The sequence below is a fragment of the Cryptomeria japonica genome, chromosome 6 (assembly GCF_030272615.1).
Source record: "Cryptomeria japonica chromosome 6, Sugi_1.0, whole genome shotgun sequence".
NCBI classification, from domain to species: domain Eukaryota; kingdom Viridiplantae; phylum Streptophyta; class Pinopsida; order Cupressales; family Cupressaceae; genus Cryptomeria; species Cryptomeria japonica.
Window position 1 is genome coordinate 407,388,762 of NC_081410.1, and position 18,909 is coordinate 407,407,670.

At 37.1% G+C, this 18,909-nt stretch overlaps 1 protein-coding gene across 1 annotated transcript in view; it reads right to left on the minus strand.

Moving 5' to 3' along the window:
- Positions 1-18,909, minus strand: part of LOC131065853 (exocyst complex component SEC8) — a 246,086-nt gene that overhangs the window by 141,076 nt on the left and 86,101 nt on the right. The window contains exons 7-11 of the mRNA XM_058000496.2: positions 17,230-17,413; positions 16,991-17,097; positions 15,739-16,052; positions 15,417-15,580; positions 15,055-15,170 (exon numbers count right to left, since the gene is read on the minus strand). Of these exons, the coding sequence (XP_057856479.2) occupies positions 15,055-15,170; positions 15,417-15,580; positions 15,739-16,052; positions 16,991-17,097; positions 17,230-17,413 (885 nt within the window). The remainder of the gene's footprint in view (positions 1-15,054; positions 15,171-15,416; positions 15,581-15,738; positions 16,053-16,990; positions 17,098-17,229; positions 17,414-18,909) is intronic.

An 18,909-nucleotide genomic window follows, 5' to 3' on the forward strand; every position in this document is an offset into this window, starting at 1 on the left:
GACTACACCAGATCCCAAACTGAACACATACCCAGATGTTGATTTCCTATCATCAACCGAACCTGCCCAATCTGAATTTGTGAAACCAACGAGTCTAGGATCATAACTCCTAGTATAAAGAAGTCCATAATCAGAAGTGCCCTTCATATAACGTAGCACATGCTTTACTATTACCCAATGATCAGCCTTGGGGGCTGTCATGAAGCGTGAAATTTAGCTCACTGCAAAACTGAGATCAGGTCTAGTGGTAGTGAGATAGATGAGACTACCCACTAGTTGCCTGAATGTTGTTTCATCTACATGAGGAGAATCAGACTTAGTTGACAACTTCAGTCCTGTCTCCATAGGCGTGGAAGCAAGTTTACAATCTTGTATTTGAAACCTGTCAAGCAAGTTCCTAGCATACTTAGACTGAGAAATAAAAATGCTACCATCAGTCAACCAAACCTCAACACCTAAACAATAATGGAGAAGCCCCAAATCTGTCATGTCAAAAGCCTTGCACAGGTCCTGTTTGATTTTTGCAATCAAATGTGTTGAACTGCCAGTAATGATCAAGTCATCAACATAGACAACAAGAAAAAGGACATCATCACCAAGGTGTTTGATATACAGATTACTGTCAGAAGGTCTATGCTGAAAACCATGAGCAACCAAGTACTGATCAATCTTTATGTACCATGCTCCAGGAGCCTGTTTGAGTCCATAGAGTGCTTTCATGAGTTTACATACTTGATGTTCTTTGTCGGCAACCTTGAAACCAGGACGCTGTGTCACGTAGACTTCTTCCTACAACTCACCGTTGAGGAGGGCACTCTTAACATCCATCTAATGGACTTTCCATCCAAACTAAGCTGCAATAGCGAGAAGAAGATGAATTGTACTCATCTTGGCAGTAGGAGCAAAAGTCTCCTCATAATCAATGCCCTCTTGTTTTGTGAATCCTCAAGCAACCAATCTGGCCTTGTATTTATCCAAGGTACCATATGCATGATACTTGAGCTTATACACCCGTTTGCAGGTAATCGGCTTCTTCCTTGGAGGAAGATCAGAGAGAACCCAGGTGTTGTTCTTCAGAAGGTTCTAGTATTCTACGTCCATTGCCTGTTCCCACTCTGGAATCCCTTTTGCCTCTTCATATGTCTGAGGTTCATAACTACTATGAATGTTGGCCATGAGAGAAAGTTGACTGTAGACTGCTATTTGCCCTTGTTTCTGGAAGATCTACCCTCAATGAGCTCATCAGGACGAAGATCACTAATTGTCTTAGCCCACCATTTAGGTCGGAGAGTAGAAGAACCAACTTCAGATGCAGGAGGAATAACTGGAACTGGAGGTGGAACAGGATCTGGAACAGGTCTAAGATTAGCATCATCTAGAGGAAATTAAGGTAGTGCATCGTCAAATTCAAAATTTGCATCATACCTCCCATCAGGTGAACCAAATGGAAGACGAACACCCAAATCAGAAGCCTTCAAAGGCTGATGCTTCAAATTCTACTCAGACGAGGAAAGCTGAAATGGTCCTCGTTCTTCATCAAAGACAACATCACGACTAAAGATAAGACAATCAGTGTCTACATCAATCAGCCGGTAAGCCTTGTGGTTGTCACTGTACCCTGTGAGCATAAGCTTTTGACGCTTGGAATCCAACTTGGAGCACTAGGCATATGGAATCCATACATATGCTAAAGAGCCAAAAAAATTCAAATGACTGATCCTGGGTTTGCGATCAGTCCAGGCTTCCTCAGGAGTCTTCCCCTTAACAGCATGAGTGGGAGACCTATTAAGGAGATAGACTGCAGTAAACACTTCTTCTGACTAATATTTCTTGGGAACATTCCTATGTTCCAACATTGACCTAGCCATTTTTGTAATGGTGCGGTTGCGATGTTCTACAACGTCGTTTTGTTGAGGGGTGTATAGTGTAGTTAACTGATGTTTTATGCCATGCGTATCACAGAAAGTGGAGAAAGCAGTAGAACAAAACTCCCCCCCATTATCAAACCTAAGAGTAATAATAGAACAACCAGACTCTTTTTCTACTAAGGCCTAAAATTTTTGAAATACAAGAGACACATCTGATTTCTGTCTAAGAAAGTACACCCACATTTTACGACTGAAATCATCAACGAAAAGCAAGAAATACCTACACCCGGTAACAGAAGGTGTATTCATTGGACCACATACATCAGTGTGGACCAACTGTAGTACCTTAGAGGCTTGCCATGACTCACCATCCTTGAACGGTGTCTTGTGCTGCTTCCCAGCCTAACAAGCTTCACAAACTCGTTGATTCTGAGTTTGAATTTCAAATAGGCCATGTACTAAATCTTCCCAAACAAGTTGAGCAAGGTAGTGAATGTTCAAGTGACCATATCGTTGATGCCAAAGACTATTGATAGAGGAGGATTTAGCTGCAAAAGCATGTTCAAGAGAATCACTCGTATCCACAAGTCTGTATAGACCACGATCCTCGATGCCAACACCTACAGTGGTGCATGTCGCACGATCAACAATCGAACACTTGTGTGCACTGAATATCACATCAAGCTAAGGAGAATGCCACATGATCTGACTCATCAAGAGTAGGTTTAGTTCCATGCCAGGAACGTAGTATGCATTGAGGAATATGAGATTCTTCCCACCAGACTGTATCTAGATGTTGCCCTTGCTGACAACAGTATTCTCTTCACCTCCTCCAAAAATGACTGAATCAGTATAACTATAGGGAGAGAATTCTATAAACCAATCATGCCTGTGAGTGAAATGCCGAGATGCACCAGAATCTATATACCAGGTAGAAGACTTCACATGGTCCGCAAGTCTTTTAGCCATGAAGGCATACAAGGCAGACTCTTTCTGCTCTGTGTGCTCAGCAACATTGGCTTTAGGTTAAGACCCCCCTTGCTTTTGTTGTTCAGAAGCTATCCAATTGCAACAATCCTTAATCATATGGCCATATTTATGACAGTAGTTGCATTAAACCTTATTCTTCTTCGAACCATCCTGAGACTGACTGGAGCTCTTTAGCTAAGATGACTGAGATTTGCCTTTATCCTTGTGAAAGGATTTGGTTGCAAAGGCTTGTTTTGAGGAGGATGAAGTGACACTGCTACCAAACTGTTGTTTCCAACGATCCTGCTGTAGAAGTTTGGTGCATAAATTTAGAAATTTCAAATCAACATTCGTTGAAGTAATGTTCAGAGTTTCTATGAAGTGCTCATAGGATTTAGGCAAACTTTTCAGGGTTATTACTAGCATATCCTCTTCCTCCATTTTCCAACCAATAGCTTCAAGCCGATCTCGAATGTCCTTAACCTTCGTGAGAAGCTCCTGTAAGAACATACATACATCCATCATGATGGATAACAACTGGTTCTTCAGGAAGAATGCTCGGCTTTTGTCAAATGTCTCATGCAATTCCTTCAGATGCTTCCAAATTTCTAATGCTAACTTGCTAGAGGGAAGCTGAGGCAACCTGTCATCTGTGATGGAGAGCTTAAGGAGAATGACAGCTTCTCGATTCTGGTCATCAAACTTGTCCTGATCTAGTCCAGCTCTGGTACGACGAGACTCTTTTCCCAAAACAAGATCATTAGGGCGAAGATATTCAAAAATAGTAAGCATGCGTTGCTTCCAGATGTTATAATTCTTGTCGTTGAATCTCTGACTGCCTTCCAACATTAAGTTGGTCAATGATGCCATCTTGCATGCTTCCCAATGCACGAAAAAAACGAAAATCAAAGAAGAGGCGATAGCAAATCACAATGCAAAAAACGAAGGCAGATGCAAATACAAACTTCAAAAACTAGATGAAGTATGCCTGGGAAGAATTTCGAGAAAAATTTCAGGCTGACCTAGAAAAATATGAAGATCCAAAAAACTATGCAAAAAACCCATAAAGAATTTGTGGTTTAAATTTTATTCCGACCAAAAAATCAAAGGATTTTGATAAAACCCTAGTTGGTTGAACCTTCGCCGCCAAAAAACACAAAGAACTCATGCAGAGAACCACGATCGACAGGTAAATCATGCAAAATTATCTAGTAAGAGCAGAAATCGTGCCCTAGCAATGATCTGGAAATGGCGGGCGAAGAATAAAAGCGTGAAACTGATGTAGATGAAGATCACACAGAAATGCCAGCAATATCGCGCAACAAAGCAAGAGAAATTCGTTGCAGGCAAAGTGGAAAAAAAATGCGGGTCGAAACTGAGTGAAAAACCCACGTCGTGCCTTACAAAGGAATCACGTCGCAATTTTATTAGAAAATCGCAAGTCGCGGAGGTATTCGCGAGAGGTCACGGGGCACAAAATCAACAAAAGCAAAGATCGCGTCAAGTCAGGAAGGAGAAAAACGCAAAAATATGCGGACGAAACAGACATGCACACGACCTCAGAATTAATCACGACGCCAAGAAGTCGCGATATCTAAAGAAAACCTTCGAATGCGGAAATCCGACCAAAAGCTCAATTTGAACAATTGTTTTTCGGATTTCTTAAAAATTCCTTTCGAATTTTTTGAAAAAACAAACTTGTTTTCTTTCCCACTCTGATACCATATTACGAAGAAGTAATTGGTAAAAAAAACTTGAATGTATTAACAAATGATCAGACGATCATTAAATAGAATACAAGGGATCGATGTTTCTATAAAACAATCGATAACGAATGAAAAAATTAGAAACTTCTAATATGTACAAAATTACATTATATTGACCATTAATATTAAGAATATAACATATTCTAACAATTTGCTGATTGTACTTGTTGTGACATATTCACACATCGCTCCATTGCAAATGGGGACCCCAACTTTTTCGCTTTCTAGGTTAGTTGTCTTAGCTTAGCTGTTGGTAGTTGTCGAGTCTTTGCTATTGTCGAGTCTCTTTAGTATGAAGTGAGGTACAACATTATCTTTGCCCTCTAAAGCTTCAAATGGTTAGCATTCTAAGATTACACTCCAAGATGAAGATGCCCCTCGTCCTAGAACATTTCCGATTGCAGTGACTAAAGATGAAACTCATAAGTTAGAGGTATGTAAGAGAGATTGAAATCATTGAAACATCTTAGCTTAGATCAATTACGGTTTGAAGAGAAGGTTTGTCCCAACTATGTTGAAATGTCAAGACTTAGTGTAAATAAGGCTCAAAATCACCAATTTGAGAAGAAGGTTTTTATTAAGTCCAAATGAAGATCAAAGTCCCTCCAAGTTAATCAAGTCGAAACAAAGCTTGAAAGGTCACCATGATAATGAGATGCAAAGCAACCTTTAAAATCCGCCCAAGTGTGCAAATTGCAAAGGTCTTCAATTTGGCCGATCAAGTCATAAATTGCAAAGGTCTCCAATTTAGCTGATTCATTTATGGATTGCAAAGCTAGTTAAACTGGCCGATCATGTTTTGGTTTGCAAAGGGACCTAATTTGGCCGATCAAGTGGAGAGATGCAAAAGGAGTTGATTTGGCCGATCAAATTCATGAATTGCAAAACAATTCAATTTGGCCGATCACACCACCTACAAAGGAGGTCAATTTGGCCTCTCATTGCCTTGAGTGCAAAGGAATCCCAATCTCTGCCAAGATTGTCTAGTACAAAGGAACCTCAAAATCCTGCCAAAGTTAGCTTAGTACAAACAAAAGGTATTTTTCCACCTAAGTTGCTACAAACAAGCATGAAATTGCCGAACCTCCCAAACATCAATAAGTGAATTCAAAAGGCAATTCAGCGAACATAATTCTGATCTGCACCTCAACATACAACGAAATATACCTAGTCTAGCTATCTGACAATCATTTTGATCATTACATTATCAAACCTGTAGCAAGCACAAAATCAGACATATAAAAGTGTAAGGTAAGTGAAGTTAATATGTATTTTATGTATTAGACAACTTTTTGTTTGCTTTGCAAGCGATTAAGGAATCAAGGACAAGTCAACATCAAGATCAAGCTTGAGTCATGAGATCAAAGTCAAGGTCATAAAGCATGGAGGAGACAACTTATTTGACGAAGAAATGTTTTACAATCTTGAATTCCCTCCGGCAATCCAAGAATCAAACTCAATGCTTTGAGGAGTTAACCCCAACCAAGTGCATCTTTCATCAAGTAGATCATGAATAAGAGAAGATCAATTATCATCATCACATTGAGCAAACTGAATAATGTTGAGTATCAAGAGATATTACTCAATACTCATTAATGATGATGAATCAAGTCTACAAGCAAGTTGAGATGGCATCCTAGTCATCATCCCACCAATCAGAAGAGTCCCACGTCATGATGTCCAAATGCAATGCACCTGACTCATCTTATGGAGACACAAACTTTGAGCTACCTACCCTCATATTTCATTGGTTCACATTCAATATTGAACCTAAGTGTAATTTTCTCATCGGTTATAGAAGTTTGTTGTAACAAACCCTAATTAGGGTTTTCCATCAAGTAATCTTGGCCATTGATTGGGAATCAATCTGAGCCATCAAATTGAATTGAGAGCACTATAAAAGTCTTAAATCTCTCATTTGGAAAGGGTTAATAGTGAATAGTTAATAGAGGTTAATAGAGAATAGTAGTTAGCAGCTAGAGTAGAATAGGAGAAGGTAGAAATTGTTGCCAAAGTTGTAAATAAACTTCCTTTTAATTGAAGTTATGGTGAAATGTGTTGTTTCTTTACAAGTGCATGGTTTCTTGTTGGATCTTCATGTTAGATGATGAATGAAAGAAATTGTTTATGATTCATGGTGAAACTACTAATACGTACCACTAGCAATTTGTTGATTGCAAATTCGCCTTTTGTGGTCAACTAGAATACTTGAATGAGCCTAAGTTCAATTGTTATTCAATCATTGATATGCATTCAATTAATGGTGTCTATGCTTGATATGGATTTGAAAATCATCTAATTTCCTTAGAAGATTGCACTAAGCTTTGTGGAGTTGTTGCTTTGCCTGTCAAAGCAAGGCTTAGTGGAGTTCCCCCAAAAATCATTCATTGTCTCTTGCATTCTTAGGAGTAGCATAGTATCCCTAAACCTTGTCTTTTGGCTTTTTTTTATTCTCTGAGCAAGTAGTTAAAATCCAAGTTCCAGAAATTCAAGCATTCAACTATTCAACGTAAGTCCCCTTGGATTACTAGCAATCACATCAACCATTGAGCTTATCCACAAGTCATGACCCGACATTAGGAACCTTGGAGTCTTCCGATTGATCACATAGTTTAGCATTTGGGAAGATTTTGTTCAAGAGAGGATAAGATACCTTGGTATTTTATTCTGTGTTTGATTGTGCATAAAAAACACATCAACAGTACCCCCCTCTGGTTTTCATCTTCTAGATTATGAATCAGCCTCTTGACAACAACATCAACTTTAAGATTTGACTGGCATTGAAATCGGAACTTGTTTTGCATCTTGTTTCTGATTTCTTCCTTCTTCCTTGGACTTCATTATGCATTCCATCCTCATCTTTGGCTATGTTTATAATCTGACCTCCCCTTGCATTGAGTTTGCACATGTCTGCCTGAATTTACCTTTGTAATTCGCTATAATCTGAATTGAATTCGCTTGGATTTCTGCTTTGATCTGATTGCATTCTTTTGAATTGCAAAATGATTGGCTTATTGCATTCATTTGAATTGCAAAATGATTGGCTTATTGCATTCTTTTGAATTGCAAAATGATTGGCTTTCTTTCAGAATTGGCTTATTGCATTCTTTTGAATTGCAAAATGATTGGCTTTCTTTCAGAATTGGCTTATTGCATTCTTTTGAATTGCAAAATGATTGGCTTTCTTTCATGACTTGCCTCTTCTTTTGGTGTGGAGTTCGCACTTCCTTAAGAAAATTTGCTGCTCTACTCATTGATTTGCTTAAATTGCATTTCAATGAATGAAAAAGTGATTGCTTCTATCTTGCATTTATAGGAGCTGATCTCACTTTTCATGGAGGGGCCGGCTAGCTTTCAATTTATTGTGTGCCCTAGTTGTTCTATGCTATATTTGCGAGATGTTTAATCGTGCCCTAGATGTTTCATGTTTGAATTGAATGATGATGCCCTAGATGTTTATGTATAATTGAATGATGTTAATTGTGCTCAGAACAATGAATTAATGACTCATTATTGTTAGATTGATGTTTTGATAATTAACATTATGATATTAAGATGTTTTACTTTTGCTAATGATATTTTGAAAATGTCAAAGTTATGACAAGATTTTGAGCTAATTGGTTGAACTGGCCAAGTGTGTGCAGGAGTTTGTCGTCCTCCACAAAGGGAGGGGAAGTATCATCAGGTCGAGAGGTAAGGAGAGGGCGAACTCATGCCATCTGGAAACCCTAACCATAAGTGAGTATGGTCGTCTCATGTTGACCATGTTTTTCGTCAGCCTGTCACGTTAGGTAACCCTAATTTGGTTTGTATAGGGGTTTTAGGTTTCACGACTCTAAGTCATTGATTGGTTTCCAAGTTAGTTTGTTATCATTATTAATTTATCTATTATTATTATTAATTAAATTTAAAAAATTGCATTGGCTCATGTTTGATAAATGTGTGTGTGTGTGTGAATACATGTATTTATGAGTACGTATATGTAGGTAATCAATACCATGGTCAATACGTCCGTATACGTGCTCCCATAGACATGTATACATAGGATATATAAATTCATATATATAAATATATGAATATATTATATTAATGTTCTTTCAACTTAAGGTCCTCTTGTACAATGCATTAGCCGATTCTATTATGGCTATTTTAATAAAGTTAAGTACATAAAAAGGGGGCTTTAATATTTGAATTAGTTTTAAATCATTCTTAAGCCGCTAAAGCATATAGTGGCACAAAGCAAAGGTATCAAATTAAAACACCAATCCTATTCTTAACACAATGCGTATTAATCAAATGCTTAACACAATGTCATTGTAATACTTTATCGGGCATAATTTGAGTGAAAACCTTGGCATATATATTTAATTTATATCGAGATTCATTAAAAATGGAATGAATAAAAATCAAATGTATAACAACTGACTCTTCTGGAAGCTTCGAAAGGCCTTTCGCGTGACTGGTATCTTCTCAGGGAAGACAAGTATGTTTGGCGTGATTCTTCCTAGCAACAGAATTGGTGGAAATACATTGTATAAGGGCAAAATGGGGTGAGGAATTGATATCGTAAAGTATATAGGCTTTTCCAGGAAGTAGCGATACATTTTTCTACTCACTTTAAGTTCATTTTTCTACAAACAAAAATATAGAAGCTATACATTTGGGAAGGCTCAAAGGTTTCCAAGGTCTAGGCGTTGTGTAGGAAGCCATACCCAAACATTTCTCTCTTCACTTTTCCAGGGTATGCTTTATATGAAAACTTAATAAATTTGTGCAAGCGTTATTCTTCTTTCTAAGTTTGAAATAAGGATTAGCTTAAGAAAAACGTATAAAGAATATGCAAAATAGTTTGGAAATCATTTCTTATTTGGAAATGGAGAATGGTTGTGGTATAATTTCTTGTGTGTAGGAAATAGAACACAAGGAAATATTTGTATAAGTTGTGTTTTTCCTTTTTGTAGACAAACAAAATAAATTTATATGCACAAAATGTTCACACACAGCATTGTTGTGCACACTTAGAATGATTGTGTATTGCATTTCCAATGTGGTTGTGTTTGGACTTCTTAAACCCTTAAAATCCATGGAAGATACACTCATTTTATTAATGTATTCAACGGAATTTTGAAAAGGTCAATATGACATCAAACATATATTGCAGTTGTAGCAGCATCCGTAGGGTTTGTTTCTAAAAATGAGAAATAGAATAAAAACCCTTGACAGCTGAAACTGTATGATGCCTTGTGTTTATTGATAACAGCTGAGAACAATTCTTTTGACAGTAAATAAGATATATATTGAGAAGGCTCAATAAGGCTGGTTTAGTTTCTTATTTTGAAAATGAGTAAGATAGGCATAAATGTTTAACTAGCTCAAACCACATGAAGGAATATAGACGTGTTTGTGTGTGTGTGTGTGTGTGTGTGTATATATATATGCATGTGTGTGTGGGTTATAACCCAAAAACTTTGGAGAGCATAGCTGGTTAAGGTTTGCAGGATAATACCACTCAGATTAGAGGGTATGCATACCAAAAATACTCATATTATGTAGAATTCGCCTTCTTATTTAAAGTTGTCTCAGCGTTAACCAAAACTGAATATATGACAGCAGTAAGACTAATTATTTTAAACTAAAATTAACCTTCTCTAGCATGTGTTGAAACTAAAACCCTAGCTTAGGAAATAAAAATGGGTATGAGCCGAACAACAATGACCATAATGCAGTTAGCATTTCAATTATAAAAAAAACACTCCGACATTGCAATGACGGTAGAGTCATGTCTTGCATGATGTACATTCAAAACTTACAGATTATATGGGCAGTTGGCGGCTCTTAAGCCATTTACCTTTCCTAATCTAGGGGGTTAGTTATATTTTCTAATACCTCATGCAGTGATTTATGGGAAAGATAAATCAAAAACCTCTTATGAGAATTAGTGTTAATAACAAAAATCACGTAATACTACCATGTGACTATGAGTCTCTATGTGAGTAAAGATATGGTCAACTATAAGTTAAATCTTACTTGTTTCGAGACCTATGCCCTAGAACGTTAAGTTGTAGCTGAGAAGGCTGAAACTTGACTGCACACTTAAGTGTTATTGCATCCATTGAAAACCTTTGGCCAAGGTGGTGCTCTTATAAAGAGCGTTAATCAGTTCTATAGTCCAGATATACACCCCCGTCAAAGGTCATACTAATTAGAGGTATCCTATAGCATATGTCCGACTAGGGAGCTATGTAGGATTATACACCAAGTCTCAGATGGCATGAATTCAACTTCTTGTTACCTCCCTACAAAGGGTCGGGCCAATCCAGTTGGATATGGCACGAGGGACTAGTAAATCCGTGGTTTGGGCGGAAACACACCCTAATGATACTTTCCCTCCTCATTGGTCAGTTGATAAAGTTATGAAAGTTCAGAATATTGGCATCTGAAAAAATGTATTTTCTAAACCTCTCTTTTCATTTAAATTGAAATGTTTAAAGTTACATTCGTATCTACTATTCTTGCTTATAGTATAGATCTTTGTTTAATTCAAGTTTTCAATTAAGATCTAGTTTCATTTCAGTTATTTGATGTTAAAAAAAAAATAGTGTTTCTTTCCTTTTTGTTAAAAGTTGCAAAGTTGTAGTTTATCTTGCTTTATTTTGTTTCAGCATGTTACAGTCGGCCAGCCCTACTGTTGATATTTGAGTGCTCACACATTTTGTTTTGCACACACGTTTTCAATTATTTCCTTTACACAAGTTGGCCTGATTTACAATGCATTTAAAAGGGTATATGTAGAGGGTGAGCATTCACTTTCTCCAAACAGATTTCAACTTGCATTGCAATATTAATTCTGCCCTGCACTTATTCATGTGAATTTCTCTTATTGATATGCATTTCATGGTGGGATTTCACCATTCCAAGGACCGATGGGTGCATCTCTTCCTTGCACAAGGGCAATCAAGGCGTGTTTTCAAAGTATACAAGAACTACATTGGGCACAATTTCATGTTGAGCATGGACTATCTTGGGTGAGATTTGAAGGTGTCCATGGACTTGTGAAGGCATGAATTGAGGACAAGGACTAAGTTGGGTGCACTTTAGGAATATCCAAGGACAAGTGTAGGTGTGACTGAAATGTGAGCAAGGACCAAAAAGGGTGCAAATCTATGTTGTAGAGGGACAACAAAGGGCGATATTTCACCTTATGCAAGGACAAAGATGAGCGGGATTTTAGCCTTGTTAAAGGACTAAGTGGGGCATTTCAAGAGTAAACAAGGACAAATAAAGGCACAAAGATGAATTTGCCAAGGAACTACACAAATTGCTAGAGAAAAAATCAAATTTGAATGTGAATCCATGTTTGATCCTTGGATTTTTATTTTTAATTTTGGAATTCCACATTTCACGTTAGGATTTTAAACAAATTTTGTGAATTTCCACACTCAACCATGGAATTAGAACCTCAATTTTGGAATTCCTCTCCCAAACAAGGATTTAAACTCTTAATTCGAGATGAGAAGATATTGTTGTAAGACTTGGAGAGATAAATTTGATTTCATTGAAGATATGGTGGATTCACGTTTATTTCGAGTTGTTGCATGGTGTTCTTCCAATTTCTCCAATTGTTAGAACTCCATTGATGTTAATGGAGAATGTGACAATGTTTGATGAATTTCAATGGTTCATGCTTTTTGCACCTAGATGATTTCTATTTGCAGTGCAAAGTTAGCCTGAACCTTTTTTATATGGATGCTTAACTTCTATCATGGAATGTACATTGTTCGTCATGATGGTGTTCACTGTGATATGAAAACTCTTTGCATAATCCCTGGAAGATTGCACCAATTCTCATGGAGTTGTTGTTGAGTGTGGCAAAGGACTTGGTTATAGGGAATTCGTCCATTGGAGCATGATCCATTACCTCATTGTACCTAGGAGTAGATTAGAACTTCTTAACCTTTTCCCTTTTGTCGTTTTTTCAGTTCCAGTTAAGTCCGTTCAAGGAAGAAGCATCACAATCCTGCAATATCCAATGATGAAATTCCAGCCATAGCATCAAGAGAAGTGAAGAACAACAAAAGCATAAGTCCCCCTTGGATTACGAACATACATCAGCCAAAAGAGCTCATATCCAACATTGAGTCACATGTATGCAGTAGAAACTTTGGAGTTGCCTCAGTGAACTTTTTTTGCAATCTTAGCATGCGAGGAGTCTTTGATCAAGAGAGGATAAAGTGTCTTTGGCATTTTTATTCTTAAAACACCCATCAACAGTAACCTTGCCTTTTTTAATTTTAATTGTGTTTTGATTCATAAGTAGATAGTACTAAAACTCTTTTTGTAATGTCCCCACTTTAAAATAGGATTTAATAATATAGAATAATAATAAAATTAAAATACAAAAGAATAAAATTAACATTTAAATTAAAATATTAAATTAAATATAATTAAAATTTAACTAAGTTAATGAATGGTCAAATGGCATAAAATGAAAAGTTGTGACTCCCTTAAACATGAGATATAAAAGGGAGAAGAGAACCTCATTTGAGAGGGGAGAGGGAGGAGAAAAGAAAGAAGGGAGCATATAAATCAAGGAAGAGTGAATGGAAGAAGGAAGAAATGGTAAATAAATAAGGAAGTGACTCTTCCAAAGGAGGGCAGAAATTATGAAAGTTTGTGACTCTTTCGAAGGGTGATGATTGGGAAAGGTTGTGACCCTTTCAAAGGGTGGTGATTGTGAAAGGTTGTGACTCTTTCGAAGCATTGTGATTGCAAAAGGTTGTGACCCTTTCAAAGGGTGGTGATTGTGAAAGGTTGTGACTCTTTCGAAGGGCAGGCACGTTGAAGGGATGCGACTTTTCCTACACAACGAGAGATATAAAGGGAAGGTGGTCTCATTTGAGGAGGGGAGGAAGAGAGAACAATTGGGAAAGAATAAATTATTTTAAACGGTAGCAATGAAGGGTGGTGACCCAATTCTGATGAAGGGTGGTGATTGTGAAAGGTTGTGACTCTTTCGAAGGGCAGGCACGTTGAAGGGATGCGACTTTTCCTACACAACGAGAGATATAAAGGGAAGGTGGTCTCATTTGAGGAGGGGAGGAAGAGAGAACAATTGGGAAAGAATAAATTATTTTAAACGGTAGCAATGAAGGGTGGTGACCCAATTCTGATGAAGGGTGGTGACCCAAGTCTTATGAAAGGTGGTGACCCTTTTACCAATGAAGTATAAAAGAGATCATTCCAATTATTCAATGATCACTTATCAATCATCATTCCAATCATTCAAATCAAGCAACAATAAAGCAGCAAATCATTCTATCAAATCAGCATACATTCAATCATCATTCACCAATATATCAAACCAATCTTCATTACATTATCACTCACCAATACCTTAAATCATACAATCAATCAATTATTCATCAATCAATCAACCATCGAAGGTTAGACTGAAAGCTACAGCAATATTAACTCCAGTTGTGTGATTCCACGTTCTGTTAGGTATGATGCATATGTAATCATGTTTATATCTGCATTTTCCAGAATTAATATACTGCATGCTTCCAAATATTCAAATCCCATATATATATATTCTGAGCATGGATCTGATTATGAACATTTTGTAATTGACGGAGACTTTATATGTTTGCTTATAATCTGAATGCATTGTAGCCATGATAGAAAGTGGAGAGTTTATTAGCAGGGGAACAGCATTGGGGTCACTTTCCAGACACACCACCTCATGGTATATGATCGGGGAGTCCCATGAGGCCAAAGGGGTATGAAGGGTACTGCCTTTGGGTCTGTGAAGGGTGAACTTTCTGGGCACCCTGTGGTAAACCAACCTTACTATCATGGTGAATGTCTAATATTCAATCACAGGGAGTGAGGTAGAGGTGACAAAATTGAAGGGAATGGTGATAGGATACCTCACCAAGTACACCACCTCATTTTGGCAAGGGCCACATGAGGCCAAGGGAGAAAAGGTCTACCCTTGGGCCTGGGATAGAGGGTCTCTAGGACACCCTATCTGAGCTTCTCAATGGTCAAATTTATACTTTCAATATATATATATATATATATATATATATATATGATGTTACTTACTAAATAAAATTATCTGTTTTGATGAGTTATAATTATGGAACAATCTCTAACTTGTTTGCAGGACTTTCATCAGAATTAAAGGTATCTCTAAACCCATTCTTGACTAAAACTTGTGATCTTGGGCAGAATCTAGGCACTTATAATTTAGGGACATTACACTTTTCATTAAGAGAAATATTAAATAAATAAGCAATTTCGTAAAACTTAACTGTGCATGATACTACCTTTCCTTTTTTAAGTCTACCTAAAATTGAGTAGTTTCGCAAGATAAGGAATTGGACAATAGACTTGGTTAATATCATAACATTTAGAAGCTGGAAAATAAAACTGAGGTCATAACTGACCGTGTTTCTTTTGTAGGGATCTTGCTTGCAAGTCTTGCTGTTTGAACAACAGCATCAGCAGATGCAGCCTCAGGGGTAGCACGTAGAATATCACAAATAAGCTGCTGGCATTCACTCTGCCATCAAAAAAAGAAACAAGAAATTTGTTAGTTAACTTGAATCATCAAATAGACACTTAGATGAAATATATGCACTGAATTCATGTATAATTTTGAAGTTTACCACGAATCCACAAACAATAATGATGTATTAACCCATGTATGCATTTCAGTATGGGCCCATATACGCTGATAATTTGAAAAAGGATTTAAGCAAAGCTATGACAATGGAAATTCCTCTTAATATAATCAGTAACAAGATACCTGCAGAACCATCAAGGAGAAACCCAAGCTATAGCCTCCTGTTGCACGAGCAGCATCAGAATCAGGGTTCCAGTTTAAATCACCATTCACTGTCTTTGGTGAACTTGATCCATTATGAAGTGTGGCTTTTAATTCCATGAGTTCCCCAGCTACAATATGGTTTTCTGTAGTTTACCACAGCACCATTGTCAATGCTTGTAAAGAAAATGTAAAGAATACATCACTACATAAGGACGATATTTTGCTAACCAAACAGAAATTTGAACTTACAAAAGCATATGAGTAATTAACAAAAAATGATAGGAATGGAAAAGCAACTCACCTAATAATTGAACAATTATTTCCAGTATTGATTCCAATAGCTCCTGTGCCGCCTGTTGTGCTGGACCCCTAGGAGCCATTGAAAGAGACACAGGACCTACGGTGGTTATTGCAGCTACATTAGTTCTAACATTCTGGTATTTTTGTTTCCCAGTAGCTCTGTAACTTGAAAGTCCTCCTCCTTCAGAATGTTTCAAACCAAGAACTGTTGTTTTTGAAACTTGATCTATACGAGGCCTTGATGCATCAAGTGCTTCCGCTTTCGCTTTCATTTCAGACGTGATAATGTCATGAACAGTGGGTCTAAGCCTCTGACTGTACAATATCATTGTTACAAATGAAAAATTATTACAGCAACATTTACAAATAAGAACTATTGTAATGAATTCTCTTCCAAGACCCTCCCCAGTCAAAACAAAAAATCAACATAATCAAACCCCTGTATTCTCAAAAACACACACACGAAAATGTAATAAATAATTACAGAGCATAAGGCACATTCAAACATAAAAACAACTGAAACTAGATGACAGAGTAACAGATAATTAGTGTGGAACAAAAGGTTGGAAATAAAAGTATAGTAGATACCAACAGTGAAAAGAATATGCAAATGTGACACCATACAAGGATTCAAAGGTATAATGACAAGATACAGGTGAAATTGATTATGAATTTGAAGACAGAGTCAACAGAAAATCATGGCAAACCAAACATTGTGGAAAAATGAAAATAACTTGTAAAATGATTAAAAAACACCACCACAAATTAATGTAAGATGAAAAAAATTGACTGACAAGAATTCATGAAAACTACCTAAACTTATCCACAAGGTACAGATTGGACAAAAATAATCAATGTCCTAGACAGACAAGAAAACTTAAATTGAAGGACGCACCACATAACATTTTTTAGTAACAAGGGATATAAAGAGGTGCTTTTAATTATGAATGAAGCTAAAGATCTCTCTCCGAGACTTAAACATAAAAATCGACAACTTGAAGAGGGATGCCCACAGAAATGAGAAATCCATAAATAAGAAAAGTGTAACAGATGCATTAGCAATCAGTATTAAAAAACAGTAGAGTAGCATGACGTCTTAGACTCTAACATGGACATCATAAAAATTGTACAGGGGAAAAAGTATAAATGACTATTATTCTCACTAAACAAGTTTCAGCCTGGAATCATATGGCAGCATAGAATAGTCCCAGTAGATTAATAAACTCTGCATTTGCAGTGCCAATATGTTATACCTTATAATAGCACCAGCAGCTGCAATTTTCCCAAGCATACCTAAGCATTCTACCATAGTCTGGAGATACTTCACATTTAAAGGAGCATCACTTTTTTTCATGGCCTCCTGAACCAAAAGCTCATAATTAGACAAATCAGTTGAATAAAGAAAACAGATCTAGAATAACTTAATAAGTATAAAATAATTTGTATGTATTCTTCATAATAAGGATCTCTTTACAAGGTTATAAATTCATACAGTAAATTCATTTGGCATAGAATTTGATAGCCAGCGTGGAATTCTACGGTTCATGCTTCTGAATTCCTTAGATAGTGCTTCAGTACCATTGACCCCTGCCCAAGTAGATAGACCATCAAATGCACCTCCATCTGGATTATCTCCAGTATGTATGCTTTCATCCTCACGGCCATCAAAAGATGAGCTGCAAGAGGCAAGTGACATAATCATGTGGTTATATCAGAATGCAGATATTTACAATTTCAAACAGGCTTAGAAAAAATAAAGTAAAATACGCAATGAAAAAAAGAATTACACTTGCAACATACTTCCAGTTCTGCATCCAGAATTGAATGTCTAGAACAAATAACAGATACACAACAAAAATTAACTACTGCTATGTCAGATGAATAGGCCTATAATCATGGAGCAAATTCAACAAGCACATTAAACACATTACCAGACACATAAAGAACACATAAGAGTGGCCAATTTATGAATACTACAAAGAGTATTGATACCTAGGTGAGATGCTGATAGCCCCACTGAAAAGGAGGAAATCTTATGCCCTTTTGATATGTTTGTAAATCAAAGGATGTTACCAGTTATCTACTGTAGAATGTCCATTGCACTCATTATGTAGATTGTCTTACCAAAAAGTTACAATACAACATATTCATTGTCTATAACTTCTCTCCCACAATTTTCCTGGTAGGATATTCTAACAAGATCCACAATTTATTAGAGCATTGGTGTTAGTTTTTAGTGATCAGATTAGCAGTATAGAACAGAAAATCAGTATGCAAAGTAAATCATACACATAACACACATGTACCCTGGGAAAACCTCCCTCTTGGAGGAAAAACCCAGCAACCAAAGATCTCAGATCTGATTAGATTAGGTATAGCAGCAGATTACATTACTGCCCTTCTAGGGCATACAAAGAACTTATCTGAATCACAGTTCAGGTCAGATTTGGACAATCGCCCAAATTGTTGATTGCAGATCATGTGAGGGAGTTTGCTTGCCCTAGAACAGATGTAGCACAGCCTGAAGTAAGTTCGGCAGCGTTGGAGCAGGTTCGGCAGCCTTGGGGCAGGCTCGGCAGACCTAGGAGCAGGTTCAGCAGACCTAGGAAGATGTTCGCCCAGCTAGAAGACAATTTTGCTGACTTCAGAATGTAGTTCGCTGATCTTTTGGAGTAGAACAGATCGCATTAAGGCAGATGGTATTCGCTTATGTTATGTAACTTGTGACCTTAAGTCACTTCCTTTATATACATGCCCTTAACCCTTATGCCTAGGTCGGCTTTGGCGCCAAATTACAAATTCACAAGTTACATTATAGGGTCAGACCCATTTATAACCACAAGTTACATTAGCCATTATAGGGTCAGACCAATATCACAAGTTACATCGGTTAGGACCTGACCAATAACACTTTACAAGTTACATATTAATAGATCTTGACCTATTGAATTTACAAGTTACACAATATCCCAAATAGGTCCATACACAATAAATTTTAAGGCCGAAGGCCACATTAAAATTTACCAAGCTAGGTCGGCCCAATCAAGGGATACAACCTAGCTACATTTTCAACAATTGGGAATAAACATGTCTCCAACCTTAGTTTTTTACATTGGGTACTTGTTTTCCAGCAACAACACATCCTTTTCTTTGCTTTCCTGGCTGTACCCCT